Genomic DNA, 17,088 nt, shown 5'->3' with positions numbered 1-17,088 from the left:
TGTGGTTATGCTTCTCTTGTACTGTGTTTGTGTGACTAGCTAAAATGTTTAATATTTTTCTCTCTTAAAGGCACTCCGAGTCATGGGGAGAATAATGAGAGAGTGTTGGTATGCCAATGGGGCAGCCCGCCTAACGGCCCTTCGTATTAAGAAGACGATCTCTCAACTTTGTGTCAAAGAAGACTGCAAAGCCTAATGATGATAATTGTGTTAAAAAGAAATCTCTCACAGCTCTTTTTTTCTCATTTTCCCTCTTTCTGTGAATGTATTTCTCCTTTTTGTTGTTGTTGTTCTACCTCAAATATAATGCAGTACAGTATTTAAGAGCCCAGAGGCAACATGGAAAAAATAACTCTAAAGTCAAGCACGGGCCAGAATTGACTTCATCTCCATGTTGTCTTTAATTTTATTTTGAAAAGCAGCACGTCAATTCATCTTTTTATTTAACATGAAAGATATTACAAAAATGTAAAATAAGCTAGACAAAAATAATACAAGTCATTAAGGTTTTATTTTACTTGAATCAAGAGCACATGAATGAAGAAAAAGAAATGTAAAAGCATTTTTTTGAGATGAAAACATATTCATTAAAAATGTGAACTAGAACATGTTATATCTCAGCAGAATTTTAGATTGCATAATCTGTGGTTTTCTTTTTCTTTATTTTAATTAAGAAGGATCTTTGAAAAAACTACATATTTCTCTGAACTCTAGTGTCTAAAACATTTGAAAGGGGAGGTGTTCAGTTGACAGATGGAAGTGAGGTCAAAGTAGCCAGAAACTGCCTCCCCTCTTCCTGCTGCCCTGCTCTTCATAAATCGACTACCACAGCAGCCCCTGAAGCAGTATGAAAGCCATACAGTTGTTACTCTCTCTCATTTACAAATGAGATATCTGACAGCTTGAGACATTGAGAAATCCCGAAAGTCACATAGTTAGTGGTGGAGCTGGCACTAGGTCCAAATCTTGTGATAATCCACACTGTAGACTTAGCTAGCTTCCTACTTTCCCTTTAATTCCCCTACAGTACTTTTCTGCCTATGCAGAAACAAGTCTTTCGTGATGGTATTTGTGATTTAGTCAAACAGAAGACAAATTGGGTCATTCTGCACAGTCATAATGGACCTGCGTGAATTCTGAGGACAATATCCATTGACATTTTCCTCATAGAAATTTCATAGTCTGCCTATTTGTTAGATAAACAAAATATTTTCTGAATTCTTCCAGAGATTAATCAGGCATAAAGATTCATTGTTAGAAGAGATCTTTAAGACTTTTTTCAGAGGTCCCCACTACTTTTGTACATACACACTTAGAAAGAATAGGAGGAGGAGGAAAGTAGGAAATATTCTGAGAAAAAATATGAAAACTCTTTCAGTAACTAGAAGTAGTTATTTCCCTCCTCTTTCAAAATGAGCAAGTAGAGGCAAAAGAAGGCTCCTGACACTTTAGCCTTTATTCTACTTTCTGTGGGGACAGAAGTGATGAATTCTGAATAATACATGGAACATTGAATATTTCATTCAAATCTATAATTCTGCTTTGGTAAAGGAGATTTAACATGGTATCTTTTGTTGTTCTAAAACATTATTTCCTAAGCTCTGTTCCTTGGTACATTCTTCTGTTGAGATGTTCCAAGACTGAAAGCGTTCTTTGATAGATTCTTAGAAAGTGATAGTACACATTAGCATATCATGTGCTTTGAGGAATCTAGCAGTAAAGAAATGTTACTTGAATATCTTTGAATTAAATTTCCCAAGTTATTTGACCATAGAACTTTTTTATGAAGAGAGGGGAAACCTTTTTACTATCCCACATTTTAGTGTTCTACACACCATAACTTGAGTAACAGTGTTTGAAAGGATATATCTATGTATTTTCATGCAGAGCACAATCTAGTGATTATAGTTCATTTTGCCATGGGATCTGTTACTGAATCCATCTTCATTTGACTGGGATGAGATATCGAAGGCAAATATCTGACAGCTGTGGTACTCTCACTCATGCAGTTATCCATTCATTAAATAAGATAGGGGACCCCATTTCTTCATTGCCACAGTATTGGGGCCAATAGAGAAAAGTGGATGGGATCTGCCCTCAGGGATTTTAAAGACTAATTTGGAAATGGGAACAGGGATGTAGGTGTCAGGTTGGCGGAAGGAAATAAATACAAAGTAGGAAGTACAAAGTAGGAAGTCTTGAGTTCCCTACAACAGTGGGTTCCAGAAATTATTTTCAATTTGCAAAACATTTAGAAAGTGTCTTTATTTGGCTATTGCAGACAATCCAAATTATGTAATCAGTTTTTTAAATTGCGTATATGAAGGGATTTTAAAAAGAACTTACGTGAAGGAGTAATCTTGCTTGTGCTTAATACCTTGATTTCTCATAGATTGTTTTTGAATATATGAGAATAAAATTATTTATTTACTGTGGTTGTACTATAGTTATATGGTTGTTCAAATAAACGAGAATAGTATTTTCTGCTTTATTCACTTGTGTTGGGTGAATATACTCATTTAATTTCTGAGAGAATGTTTTAACATCTCCATTTTCCTTGATACTATGTTTTATAATTTATTTGGGTGTGTCCAAATAGAACTCCATATTTTTGTTGGTTCAGCTTCTACTCTAGAGAAATCTGTACATTTTGAGATGTTTTTTTCTTGGTTTTGTCTTAGTTTACTATAGCTTCTGACTGACTAGTCTTACATCTTAATTACCAAACACACTTCTTAAGAAATAGTTTAACAAAAATGGTAAAAAAAAAAAAATTAAAAGCTCTAATTTTCCTTAATCCTCTACATGATTACAAATGGAAAATGCTCACTTAAAAAAGCAGGATAAAGTTTAGAGCATAAAACAAATTTATTGTATATACCTAGGCTGTTAAAGTATGTATTATTTGTTTTTGATGGGGTGTCATCGTATAATATTTATTTCTTTTGAATTGTGTTATAAGAAAAAAAATATTCTTCTTAGGCTCAATGTGTCAGTGTTCTTTGCTCCTTTCAAATATTTTGACTTTGAGTATAATATGAACCTTGGGAAAATGCTATTTATGAAATGTTGGTACTGTATAAAGTGGTGATGGGGTTTCTATGCAGCATCACTTCCTTAAAATAAGGGAAACATTATTTGTTGTCAATATTAAGCATGAACTTGTTGCCTTTAAGCTACGCATTTAAGTGTGTAATTGTACAGATTCTGTTGTGTGCTTTCTTCTATGTCTAAAATATTTGGCATGTCACATCTAGAATTCTTAATTTATGTTCTGACTTGAAAGTTAAGTGAAACATGACTGTGTCGTGCACTATTTTAGGCATAGCACTTGCTTTTCATCTTTATACTTTCAATTAACTTTGCATTTTAAATTTCCATGATTGTATGAAAATAGTAACCTGGTTGCAGTGTCTGAAGACTTCAAAATCAGCTTTTATTTTAAAATGAAGATCTACGATAGATTCATTAGGTTATGAGTTCCATAAGAATTTATTATTCTTAATACTTCTACTATAGTAGAATTATTAAACAAAACTACTGTGATGGAATTTTGCCACCATGTGACTTACTGGGGCAGAGAATACTCAGGGCTGTCTTAGAGTTTACGCAAAAATACCAGGGAACCTGCTGAGCAAGTTATCTGAAAGCAGGGAGCCCACGTTTGCCATTACATGAAATTCAACTTAAAATTGCTTAGGAGGGGATATGTTTTGATTATTTATTTAAAATAAATATGGAGATTTTTTTTTGTTTTAATAAATTCATTTAAAGTTTGGACATTTTATTTCCCATCAGGAAATTGAGAAAGTAACAGTAGCAAATGAGTCAAGTTGATGGCGCTCAATGCCTTCAATAAGCATCCCTCTAAATAAATTTACAAATACAGCATTTTAGGTTACTTGGAAATATTTAAGAATTCATATCTTAAAATGGTGTCATGGTTTTTGAAGATATTTTAAATATCCTCTCCATGTGAAACGTGTCCCTTCTATGTTTGACGCTGTTCTGTATTGGCTCGCTCCCTAAGGTAATGCCTACAGGGACTTTATGCACTATTTAGTGAACACAGTCATCCCTTTGCTTCTGGTGGCTTCTTCTAAACAGAAGGAAAAAATGTTGGTTGGAATACAAAAGTTTCGTTAAAAATGTTAATATTAAATAGAATTTCCATAATAGGCAGCTTTTCAAAGTGTTTCAATGCAAATTTTCCAATATTTGACACTCCCTTTTCTCTCTAGCTTTGCTTTTATGTTTATTTTTTCGCCTCCTTTTAAAAAATTCCCTACTGTCTTCCAAAATTATATTTAGTCCCAATTGTAAAAAGCAACTATATTATTTAACTTAATCTAATATTTTGCCTTCCAATGAAAAAGAATTCCTTGGTTGTCCTAAGTTATTTAATATGTGTCACAGACAATAACAAAAACCAGAACTCGGAAATTGTTAAGGATGTAAGAGATTTTATAATTCAACTCCCAAATCGTATAGATGGTGAAACCAAGGATCAAAGATTAAAGTCACTCATTATTAGCAAAAATGATGACACCCACCACAGGGCTCTACCACATTTGCTAATTAAAAAATAATTAGCATGCATTGAGACCTACCTGGAATGTATACTGATAGAATGCACCGTTTAATGGTGTTGATCAAATCTCACTTCTCTTTTTTTTTTTTTTTTCTGCTAAAATAATTTGCTCACTCATGGTGGAGTCAGTGAGAAAAACTACAACAGACCAGGGAAAAGTCGTAAAATAGTTGTCATGTTAGGTAGGCAACCACTAAAGTGCTGAATGAAATTTAGGAATTGTGAGAATGTAGAATTTCTTTGTGCAAGTGGCAAGTAATGATGAGACACCTCATGCCTCTTGTTCCTCCTTTCTGTAAGGATTGTTCTTTTTATGCCTGGGAATGGGAGCGAGAGATGATAGGTAGTTGAATCTCAGACCATGGCTAGTAGCATATTGTCTTCTCTCGTCTCAGTTTCTCATTACCTTATGTTCTGCTTTTCTTCTGTAATTCCTGTTCTTTTAGTCTTCTAGCCCATGTTCAGGTTGCTCCACACTGAACTTCCTGGCAAGATTTTAGTTTGCCATGCCCACATGTGAGAGGTCTTGTCTCCTGCCTTTTCCAGTGATTTTTCATTTGGCACAATGAAAAGAGTATTTCTTAAAGGCAGAGAAGATTTTCTTTTACATTTTAAAAAGACTACCAGTTAGTTACATTCTAGCTTTTAGCTAACATGTAAGGAATGTCTACTTTTGCCTTAATGCCAAATTCTTCTTCAGAGATGATGACTTGGACAGAGAATGTGAAATCCAAGTCTCATAATGTGATTGCTAAATTTATTTCTGCTGTTTCATACAATTGCTTTGTTTTGCATCGGCCATCTTTTAGAATTAAGCTGTTATGGCATATGGTTTGTAACATAAGATTGTATTGAAATTAAGTAATAGTTCCCATTTTTAAAATCCCTCTGTTAAGAACTTCCAGGGTACTTCTTAATTCAGTTGTAGATTAACACAACATTTGGGAGAATATGCACACTGTCTCATTCTAGATTTTAATATATTCAGATAGGACTATATTTTCTCATCACTGGTCCATGTTATTGTACAAGAAGAATTTCTCTGCAGATCTAACGGTTTTAATATCTTTACACTGGGGCACGTGAACCTGAATGTTAATAGAGCCACAGAGCCCGAATGTATTAGGAAATGAGCTTTATATTGAGTGTCACCAGATCCAGCTGGGTATATTGTACTTTACACAAGTACTCTCCCCTGAGGGGCAGATAGGAGCTGAAATCTAACCCGCAATTGGCTCCTCCAATTCAAATATTTTTATATTTTTCAGAAATGCACCTTATGTGCAGAAAAAGGGTCCTGCTTGTACAACCTCAGAAAATGAGAATTAAACTTTCAAAATGCTTCTTGACATCTGCAAATTGACTAGAGAACTTTGGTGGGAAATTCTTTAGATCTTCATCCTAGCATTTCCAAGACAGGAAAAAGAGATTGTGTGTTTATTCTGTCGATTTAATTTTTCAGCCCCGACAATCTGCAGCAAGACACATGGGCCCACATTTAATATCTCCGTTGAGTTGTCTTTCCATGTGTAAGCCTGTTCATCGGCTTTGCCTGTAAAGAGGCAACTACATGCCTACATTCTAACTAATGCAAGGATAAGATGAGATTTTCTAGTATCTCCATTTCCTTAAATAGGCTGAAGACAAGTAATTAAATACTTTCCAAAAGTCTAACTCTTTTTTCTATTTATATAAAGGATGTCTGACCCAAAATATTAACTTCTAGTTTCCACAATGACTAGTGTCAAGCTCTTGTACTCATCTGAACCTAGACTGGAGAAAATTATTCAAACTTAATCTGTATTTCAGGTTTTAAAATGTCCTAAATCAGAAAATTAGATTCATATCTCAAAAAAAATTTTTGGATTGACTTTCAAAGTACTAATATTAATTATACTTTTCTTTTGGTAGTGTGACTTTTCTTATACCTAAGAACATATTACAAATGTCAAAACCACTGCATTTTGACATCGCAAAACATGCCTTGAACTCTTGAACTACTGTGAAAAGAATCACTGGTGTAAAGACTTATTGTAAGCTGGCTGATATTCATAGGTATGTAGCAAGATATTACTCTTGAACGGGCAGGCTCAAATGAATGTATATAAAGAATATGAAGAAATAAACTAGGTTTTAAATAAGAACTGGGCAATAAATAGTATAAAAAAATGCAGATGGAAATTTCTGTAGTTACAATTTTAATTGTTGAAACTGAAAAGAATTCCAAATTCCAAAGAGAAATGAATGATACTCAGATGTTTCATTAACTTCTAGTCTATGGAAATATGCATTTTGTAGTAACACGTATACTTATTTTCTTTAGAAATAATAGTATTTTAAAATTTAGTAAGAACTCAGTGATAGCCTTCATACCAAAATGTTTAACTTTACCAACAGCAAGTCAGAAAAGTATTTATTTTAAAGCTTTTTAAATATTATTGCATAACTTTCAGCTGCCTCCAATGTAAAGACTTATCAGCCTAAATGTTATATTTTTATGTATGCATTTCTGAAAATGTATTGTTTTGTAAAGTGGCCAAGTTAATAAATCAATCACTCCTTGCACTTGTTTCTGTGAAGCATATAGAGCTCTATTTTAAATAAAAAGAAAATGTGTCCTATTTCAGTTTTTATGTTCTATTATTTTAAAATTGTCTTTATATTTGCATGCAGTAAATAGGAGGGTTTTGTAACTTCAAATGTTGGCTCCAATGGGTACTGGATTTTTCTTCCTTCTTCCTGGAAAAGACACTTGCTTCTTCAATAGGCATTTATTTCTCTATGTGAAACTTACAATAGTCTGTCTTGTTTTTCCTGTAGAGTAACCATTCCTTGTATTTATTGAAGGATGTATTGAAAGATTTCTGGGTAGGCCTGCTCTCAGGCCAAAAATTGCTTCCTTCACTTTTAAATAAAATCCTGAACACTCACATGGTCTACAACCACCTCCAGGGTATGGGGCCTGACAACTTCTGTGCCTTCATTTCTGGTATCCCCCCACCTCCAGCCCCAACTGTTCTCCAGACTGAGCTTCTTGGTGCTCCTTGAACTTGCAGGACAGTTGCCTGTCCCCAGGGGATTGTTCTATTCCCTCTGCCTGGACCATCCTTCCTGCAGGTAGTCGGGTGGTGTAGGTCTCTGTCAAATACTATCACAACAAATGGTGTTTTGGGGCCGTTCTTTCTAGAGTAGCGCCCTTTATTATTCACTGTCCACTTAACCTGTTTTGTTTTTCTTTATTGTACTTTGCATTAACTGGCATTATACTGTATCATAGACCTTGAACAGTAGAATTAGGGATCTTTTCACGTAAGTTTGAAGATGTCATTTTAAAACATGAAGAATAATGTGTTGTGCACAGTGAGAAATCATCTGTGGGACTCATCACCCACCCATCCCCTCCCTCATGTCTGTAATAAACCCAGTCAAGAAGAGTTTATCCAAATTCATAGTGGCTGCTGCAAAATGACATGATGGGAAAAATAGGTTGTGTGGTTTGTACTTTCAACCCTATGAAGCCGGTTGTTTTCTGGGACTCAGCATAGACATGCAGAATACTGCATTGGTTTTACTGTTGGTGTGGGTTTTCGGTCCCTTTACTTCATTTTTTTCACGTTGAGGGCAGTTTTATTCACGTATCCTCATTGCATTAAGTAGGTACTAACCAGGTTCACACTTGAATATTCTCCCCAACAATCATTAAGTCAGGTTCTCATTTGGCTTCATGATTAGCTTCTTCCTGGAATTGTGGAGAAAAGCAAACTATTTGTCTTATGTCAGTCTAGATTGTGAAACTCCTGCCTGAAATAAGACAAATGATTTTGTTTCAGCAGGCCTGGTAGTAGCGGGTTTTTTCAGTTATGACTTTGCAATAGCCTCTCAGCATTTTTATTTTTTAACACCAATGTGTGCAAAGTGGATGAACATTCACAATGATGAAATAATTTACCTAATGAGTGAACTTAAAAGTGGGTAGTCACCTCTTTTTCGCTTAGGATAGATTCCATGACATTGGGGGATAACTAAATCCAGGCTGTTTTATGGGATGTTCTACAGGTGCAATTTTAAAGAAATGCTCTATGACTTTGAGCCTTGTTGTGGTTAAAGAGAGTATTTGAACTTTGAATAGTTTCTTTAAAATCTGTTTAATGACAAAAACTTTTATATAGAAACAAAAACTTTTCTATAGAGAAATTCTTTATTATTGTTGTTGTTAATGCTGTATGTAACAAAATTGTAATTACCATCAATCCCTTCCGTACTTAAAATAGATTCAAATTCTTTCCCTCTCAAATATTAATCCTTATCAACTAAATAGAAAATAAAGATAAAAATAAATCTTTATCAAACGTTGCTGCAAAGTGCATAGTATCATAACAGTTATTGCAGATGCTACTAAGAAAACAATAAGCTCCTGCATTTCAGAAAATAATCTGTTGAAAGAACATGAGGCGTGCACACAAACGGCCTGTCTAACCTTAGAAGCTAGTAACAGAAGAGATGTCATAAGGAAGAAAGTTATTGAGGCCGAGTGTGGATACAGATATAAATGATAGCAAAGAGTTGAATGAGGCATGAGGTTAAGTTGGAATATTCAAGAAAATTAAGGAGTTGATGCTATAGGATGGGAAAGACTTGGGTAAGTGGGACAGACAGAGAGGTCCCTGGTAGGAAAACTGTCTGAAACAAAGACAGGAATGCTCAAGGCACTGAGCAATCTACAGGAGTAGAAAGGAGGGTTTTTTATAAATTCAGATTACAGCATTTAAGCTTGATCCTGCCTTTGAGGGAGACTGAAGGTCTTAAAGCAGCAATGATAATAGGACTTTGGGACAGGCATACCTTGAAGATCCTCCTAGCTCAACTTCAGACCACTGCAATAAAGCAAATAAATACCACAATAAAATGAGTCAAATGAATTTTTTGGTTTCCTAGTACATATACAAGTTATGTTTACACTCTACTATTGTCTTTTGAGTGTGCAATAATATTACATCTAAAAAAAGCAATGCAAATACCTTAATTAAAAATGCCTTATTGCTAAAAAGTGCTAGCCATCATCTGAGCTTTCAGCAAGTCTTAGTTTATGACCCCAGATGACCATAACAAATAAAATAACAATGAAGAACTTTCAGATATTGCAAGAATTATCAAAATGCAGCACAGAGGCACAAAGTGAGCAGATGCTGTCACAGAAATGGCACTCAGGGACTCACTTAACACAGAGTTGCCACAAACCTTGAATTTGCAAAAAGCACAATAGCTGTGAAGTGCAATAAATTGAAGCACAATAAAATGAAGCTACGCCTCACTTTCATAAAGGAATTTTAAAAGTTACCTTCTTAGGAGATATATCAAAGAGACCTGAAGATTCCTCCATTACCTTTCCTCTCTAATTGCTGGATATTTAGAGACAGCAGACAGGTGAAGAATTTTAAGATGAGCTGTACAGTTGGTGTGATGTAGGTGTCTTTATATGGTGCTTTCCCCCCACTTTTTAATGTGTCTTAAAAGCAAAGCAGAATATATTCACAAGGAAGATAAAAAAATTAAAGATTATGAAAGATTTTATCCTTAATAGTTTGGTTTTATTGCAAATATGAATTTTATAACACACACATAGAAACAAGCATTTATAAAGGTCTTCCTCATAATTCCATCTCCACATGAAAAATTTCCAGGTGCCACTGAACTGTGTGCAGTACATTTCAAATATAATCAAATTGGGCTTAGAAATACTAATGGTGATTTCATAGAAGAACCCTTGCTTCAGCAATTTAGGAAATTACACTTGATTTTCTTTTGAGTGTTACTCAATTGTGCTTGAAATTGTTCATTTGAACTCTTCCAAACAAGAAGCAGGTGGTTAAATGTGGGCACTGTTTAACATTTACACAAAACATTCCAAACACAATGCACTTTTGCCCTTTGAATGTCAACCAGCTTTCTTCTCTCCCATAGCCCGTCCTTCCTTAGCCATTTGATTTGACCTCGCTACATCCCTGAAAGGAGAATTGGTTCAAAAGTAGTTACCTGCTAGGAAGCATTAGGCTATTTTTATAATCTTCCTGCTAAAGCTTTTAATGTGGCAACTGCTGGTTACTGAAGCAGTTTAAGATAAAGGAACTGCTGAGTTTGCCTTTTTTTTTTTTTTTTTTTTAATAGTAAAACACAAGGTGACACAGAGATAGAAGTGAACCAGAACAGGGAAATAGAGCCTAGTTTTCTGCACAGAGCAAAAGCAAGACTGCAAAACACATTTCAATTCTATACTGCAATCAAGATCTTTGCTTTTATATAATACGTGAACTAGTTCATGAAGTGCACTTTTCTCAAAGTCAGCTTTTCCTTTACCAGAAATACATGGGTGATATCATGAACTTCTTACTGAGAATCCATTTGCTACAAAGTACTTAGTAAATACCCCAAATTTACAATCAGGTAGGAAGATGACATTCAGAAACACATAGACTTGGCTATTTATTATTTCTTCTTTCCTTCCTGAAACAAACTTTTGTAGAAGTAGGGTACCATTTCCTGTCCCCATCTCCTTTCTGCCCATCCACTTTCTCTGTCCACCACAGTGGACCTTTTGCTCTCGTTACTCTTCTATCTGCCTTCCCTATGCTTACAAATGGCATCATGTAGCCTAGAGCATCATTAATTTATCACAATCTACCTTTAATACTGTCATATCACTTTATATATAATGTAAGAACTTTACAAAACAGGTTTTCATTTTCTTTCTCTTGTCCTTTGTGGTTCTGTTGTTGTATGATGTCCTTTTATATATGTTATAATTTCACAATATATTGATTTAATTTTTGCTTTAAACTGTGAATTATATGTTAAAAAATTAAATTACATTTAAAATTTTAATTTTTGTTTTTTTAAGATTTTATTTATTTATTTTGAGAGGGGGGAGGGGCAGAGGGAGAGGGGCAAGCAGATTCCCCACTAAGCATGGAGCTGGACACAGGGCTTGATCTCATGACCATGAGATCATGACCTAAGCTGAAACCAAGAGGCAGATGCTTAACTGACTGAGCCACCCAGGTGCCCCAAATTTAAGACTTTTAAATGAAGATTATTTCCCATCATATTTACTATATCTTCATTTTCTTGTGTGTAGATTTGCATTTTATTTATTTTTTTAAATATTTCATTTACTTATTTGAGAGAGAGAGAGAGAGAGCACGAGCAGGGGGGAGGGGCAGAGAGAGAGGGACAAGCAAACTCTCCACTGAACGGGGAACCCATTTAGGGGCTTGATCTCAGCACCCTGAGATTATGACCTGAGCTCAAAGGCAGACACCCAACCGACTGAGCCACCCAGGGGCCCCTAGATTTGAGTTTTAATCTGATATTATGTTCTTCAGTCAGAAAATTTTCCTTTAACTTTCCTTGTACAGAATTGAATTTTCTCAGCTTTTGTTAATCTGCAAATACCTTTTTGCAAATATTGTTGAATATTTTCATTGGACATAGAATTCTAAATTAACAGTTTCTTTTTTTGTTTGTGAGTCTCTTTTGTCAGTACTTTAAAGTCATTGTTTCATTATCTCCCCATTTGCATTGTTTTTGATAAGAAAGGCAGCATTAATTCTTGTCTTCTCCTGTGTTGTGGCCTTTTTATACTGTTCTAAGATTTCCTCTTTTCCCCATGTCTTCATGAATCAGATTATGATGGGCCTTGGTGTAGTTCTTTGTTTATATTCTACTTTTGTTTCAGTGGATTTCCTGGATCTGCATGTGTACAGTTTTCATCAAATCTGGAAAATTTCTAATCCCCATAATTTCTTCAGAATGTTTCTACCCCATGAACTGTCTTCTCTTGTAGAGATCTTCAAATACACGCCTGTGAGACATCTTGGAAATGCTCTGTTGGTAACTGAGTTTCTGTTTGTTTTTTCTGCTGCTTTTTTTTTCCTCTCTGTGCTCCAAACTTGATTTATTTTGATTACCTGTGACTTCAAGTTCATTATTCCCTTCTTTTGCATTTTCCACTCTCCTGACACACCATCTTGGTGAAATTTTCATTTCAGAAATATTGTATTTTTCACCTTGAGAAATATCACTTAAATCTTTTTCTTATACCGTATCTCTTCTCATTATTTTCATGTGTACTTTACTTTGTGTACTTTGTATTTTAGTCCTGAAGTGTTTTTATAAAATCTTTGTCTTCCTCTAGGGATGTTTTTTGAATTGTCTTTTCTCTTGTTTATGGATCATATTTTCTTTATTTGCATGTCTAGTAATTTTTAATTAGATTCTGGACATTGTATAGGTTAAATAATTGAGTTTCTAGATTTTATTGTCATTTTTTTCCCCTGGAGATTTGAAGTTTGATTTAGAAGGCATTTAGAATAGTTTTATTCTTTCAAGTATTGTTTTAATCTTCATTAGGATAGGTCTAGAGTAGCCTAATCCTAGGTCTACTTTAGCCATACGGGAAAAGTGGGACTCTTAGGATTTCAACCACGTGCCCCAGGTTTTGATAAACTCTCTATACTCTGCTGGTCAGAACTCAAACATCTGCTAGCCTGTGTGAACTTGGCAAATTGTCCAGTTCACAGATTCTCAGTATGTGTTCTTTGCCTTGTCTTACGAAAATCCACCTAAGTAGTCTTAGCACTTAACAAAAGATTCAAAGTTCTCTCAGTGCAGACTTTTGAAGCTATTTCTCTGTAAAACTCCCCCTTATTCTGCAAATATGAGTTATCTTAGCCTTCTCAAATGCAGTCTCTGTCTCTACAAATCAGCAAACTGCCACACTTAGCCTGCTTCCTCCTTTCTCACATTCCTCCAAGAAGTGCCTCTGGGAAAAGAACCCAGGCAATAATGGGCGTGCTTGTTTCATGTGTTTCCCTTGTTTTAGGGATTATAATCCTGTATGTCCTATTGTTAAATGTCATATATATATATATATATATATATATTATGTATATATATAAATATATATATATAATTATGTATATATATAAACATGTATATTATATATAAAACCTTACATTTCTATTTCACTCTTATATTGCACATATATTTATTTCAGATATTTAACATTTTAAATTCAATTTAGTTAATATACAGTGCAGTACTGCTTCAGGAGCAGAATCCAGTGATTCTTCACTGACATACAAAACCCAGTACTCATCCCAAGTGCCCTCTTTAATGCCCATCATCTATTTAGCCCATTTTCCCACCCACCTCCCTTAGCAACTCTCAGTTTGTTTTCTAGTTAAGAGTCTCTTATGGTTTGGCTTCCTCTCTGTTTTTATCTTATTTTATTTTTCCTTCCATTCCCCTATGTTCACCTTTTTGTTTCTTAAATTCCACATATGAGTGTAATCATATGGTCTTTGTCTTTCTCTAAGTTATGTCACTTAGCATTATACACTCTAGCTCCAACCACATTGTTGCAAATTGCAAGATTTCATTCTTTTTGATCACCAAGTAATATTCCATTATATACATATCATATCTTCTTTATCCATTCTTCAGTTGATGGACATTTGGGCTTTTTCCATAATTTGGCTATTGTTGATGTTGATAGTGCTGCTATAAACATTAGGGTGCATGTGCTCCTTTGAATCAGCATTTTTGTATCTTTGAATAAATACCTAGCAGTGCAATTGCTGAGTCATAGGGTAGTTCTATTTTTAACTTTTTGAGGAACCTTCATACTGTTTTCCAGAGTGGCTGCACCAGTTTGCATTTACACCAAGAGTGGAAAAGTGTTCCCCTTTCTCTGCATCCTTGCCAATACCAGTTGTTTCCTGAGTTGTTAAGTTTAGCCATTCTGAGTGGTGGAAGGTGGTGTGTCCCTGATGATGAGTGATGTTGAGCATCTTTTCATGTGTATATTAGTCATCTAGATGTCTTCTTTGGAAAAGTGTCTATTCATGTCTTCTGCCCAAAACTTAACTGGATTATTTGTTTTTTGGGCATTGAATTTGATAAGTTCATTATTGATTTTAGATACTAACCCTTCATCATCAGTTATGTCGTTTGCAAATATCTTCTCCCATTCCATCATTGCCTTTAGTTTTGTTATTGTTTCCTTTGCTCTGCAGAAGCTTTTTATCGTAATGAGTTCCCAATGGTTTATTCATTGCTTTTGTTTCCCTTGCCTCTGGAGACATGACTAGTAAGAAGCTGCTGCAGCCAAGGTCAAAGAGGTTGCTGTCTCTAGGATCAGGATGGGGTCCTGTCTTACATTTAAGTGTTTTATCCATTTTGAATTTATTTTTGTGAATGGTGAGAAAGTGGTCTAGTTTCATGTGGCTAGAATGTGGCTGTCCAGTTTTCCCAAGACCATTTGTTGAAAAGACTGTCTTTTTTCCATTGGATAGTCTTCCTTGCTTTGTTGAAGATTAGTTGACCATATAGTTTTGGGTTCATTTCTGGGTTTTCTATTCTGTTCCATTGATCTATGTGTCTGTTTTCGAACCAGTACCATATTATTTTGATTGCAGCTTTTAAATACAGCTTGAAGTCCAGAATTGTGATTCTTCCTGCCTTGCTTTTATTTTCTACATTATTTTGGCTATTTAGATTCTTTTCTGGTTCCATACAAATTTTAGCATTATTTGTTCTAGCTCAGTGAAAGATGCTGGTGTTATTTCGATAGGGACTTCATTAAATATATAGATTGTTTTGGATAGCATAGACATTTTAACAATATTTGTTTTTCCAATCCATGAACATGGACTGATTTTCCATTTTTTGTGCCTTCTTCAATTTCTTTCATAAGTGGTCTATAGTTTTCAGCAGATAGATCTTTATCTCTTTGCTTAGGTTTATTCCTAGGTATCTTATGGTTTTTGGTGCAATTGTAAATGGGATAAATTCTTTCATTTTTCTTTCTTCTGTCTCATTGTTAGTGTATAGAAATGCAGCAGATTTCTGTACATTGATATTATATCCTTTGACTTTGCTGAATTCATGTATCAGTTCTAGCAATTTTTGGGTGGTCTTTCAGGTTTTCTACATAGAGTATCATGTCATCTATAAATAGTGAAAGTTTGACTTCCTCTTTGCTGATTTATTCTTTTTGTTGTCTGATTGCTGAGGCTAGGACTTCCAGTACTATGTTGAACAACAGTGATGAGAGTGGACATCTCTGTCCTCCCTCTTAGGAGAAAAGCTTTCAATTTTCTCCCATTGAGGATGTTACTAGCTATAGGTCTTTCATATATGGCTTTTATGATATTGAGGTATGTTCCTTCTATCCCTACTTTCTTGAGGGTTTTTATCAAGAAAGGATATTCTATTTTGTCAAATGCTTTTTCTGCATCTATTAAGAGGATCATATGGTTCTTATCTTTTCTTTTATTCATGTGGTATATCATATTGATTGATTTGTGAATACCGAACCACCCATGCAACCCAGGAATAAATCCCACTTGATCATAGTGAATAATTCTTTTAATGTACTGATGGATTTGATTAGCTAGTATCTTGTTGAAAATTTTTTGCATTTATGTTCAACAGGGATATTGGTCTATAACTCTCCTTTTTAGTGGAGTCTTTGTCTGGCTTTGGATTAAAGGTGATGCTGGCCTCCCAGAATGAGTTTGGAAGTTTTCCTCCCATTTCTATTGCTTGGAACAGTTTCAGAGTAACAGGTATTAATTATTCTTTAAATGTTTGGTAGAATTCCTGTGGGAAGCCATCTAGCCCTGGACTTTTGTTTGTTGGAAAATTTTTGATTAGTAATTCTATTTCTTTGCTGGTTATGGGTTTGTTCAGGTTTTCTATTTTTTTCCTGTTTCAGTTGATATAGTTTATATGCTTCTAAGAACTTACCCATTTCTTCCAGATTGCCCAATTTATTGGCATGCAACTGCTTATTATAGTCTCTTATAATTGTATTTCTTCAGTGTTGGTTGTAATCTCTCCTCTTTCATTCATAATTTTTATTTATTTGGGTCCTTTCTCTTTTCTTTTTTGATAAGTCTGGCTAGGAGTTTATAAATTTTGTTAATTCTTTCAAAGAACCAGCTCCTAGTTTCTTTGATCTGTTCTACCCTTGATGTTGTTTTTTAAATTTCTGTGTCATTTATTTCTCCCCCAATCTTTATTATTTCCCTTGTTCTCTGGCTTTAGGCTATACTTACTGTTCTTTTTCTAGCTCCTTTAACTGTATGTTTAGGTTGTATATTTGAGACCATTTTTGCTTCTTGAGGAAGGCCTATATTGTTATATACTTCTCTCTTATGACCACCTTTGCTGCAACCCAAAGGTTTTGGACTATCACATTTTCATTTGCTTCCATGTAATTCTTAAATTTCTTCTTTAATTTCCTTGTTAACCCATTCATTCTTTAGTAAAATGTTCTTTAACATCCATGTATTGCGGTCCTTCCAAATTCTTTCTTATGGTTGACTTCAAGTTTCATTGCATTGTGGTCTGAAAATATATGTTCTATGATCTTTTTGTACTAGTTGAGGTCTGACTTGTGACCCAGGATGGGATCTATTCTGGAGAATGTTCCA

The 17,088-nt window shown here is 34.6% G+C and overlaps 1 protein-coding gene and 1 long non-coding RNA gene across 8 annotated transcripts in view; one reads left to right on the top strand and one right to left on the bottom strand.

Annotated features, from left to right (window-relative positions):
- Positions 1–7,212, top strand: part of ACVR1C (activin A receptor type 1C) — a 79,349-nt gene extending 72,137 nt beyond the window's left edge. For all 4 annotated transcript variants that reach the window (XM_038584548.1, XM_038584545.1, XM_038584546.1 and 1 more), the window contains one exon: positions 71–7,212. In XM_038584548.1, coding sequence (XP_038440476.1) covers positions 71–196 — 126 coding nt within the window. In that variant the 3' untranslated portion in view covers positions 197–7,212. The remainder of the gene's footprint in view (positions 1–70) is intronic.
- Positions 1–17,088, bottom strand: part of LOC102152599 — a 60,586-nt gene that overhangs the window by 14,871 nt on the left and 28,627 nt on the right. Inside the window, exons 3-4 of one of the 4 annotated variants that reach the window (XR_005384556.1) lie at positions 9,434–9,465; positions 8,257–8,330 (exon numbers count right to left, since the gene is read on the bottom strand). The exons of 1 other annotated variant lie outside the window; for it this stretch is intronic. This is a non-coding gene — a long non-coding RNA (uncharacterized LOC102152599). The remainder of the gene's footprint in view (positions 1–8,256; positions 8,331–9,433; positions 9,466–17,088) is intronic. 2 more of the 4 variants (XR_005384559.1, XR_005384557.1) reach the window with 2 other exon arrangements.

The sequence above is a fragment of the Canis lupus genome, chromosome 36, assembly GCF_011100685.1.
Source record: "Canis lupus familiaris isolate Mischka breed German Shepherd chromosome 36, alternate assembly UU_Cfam_GSD_1.0, whole genome shotgun sequence".
NCBI classification, from domain to species: domain Eukaryota; kingdom Metazoa; phylum Chordata; class Mammalia; order Carnivora; family Canidae; genus Canis; species Canis lupus.
Note: the sequence above shows the minus strand (reverse complement) of the source record. Positions and strands in the feature narration are given on the sequence as shown.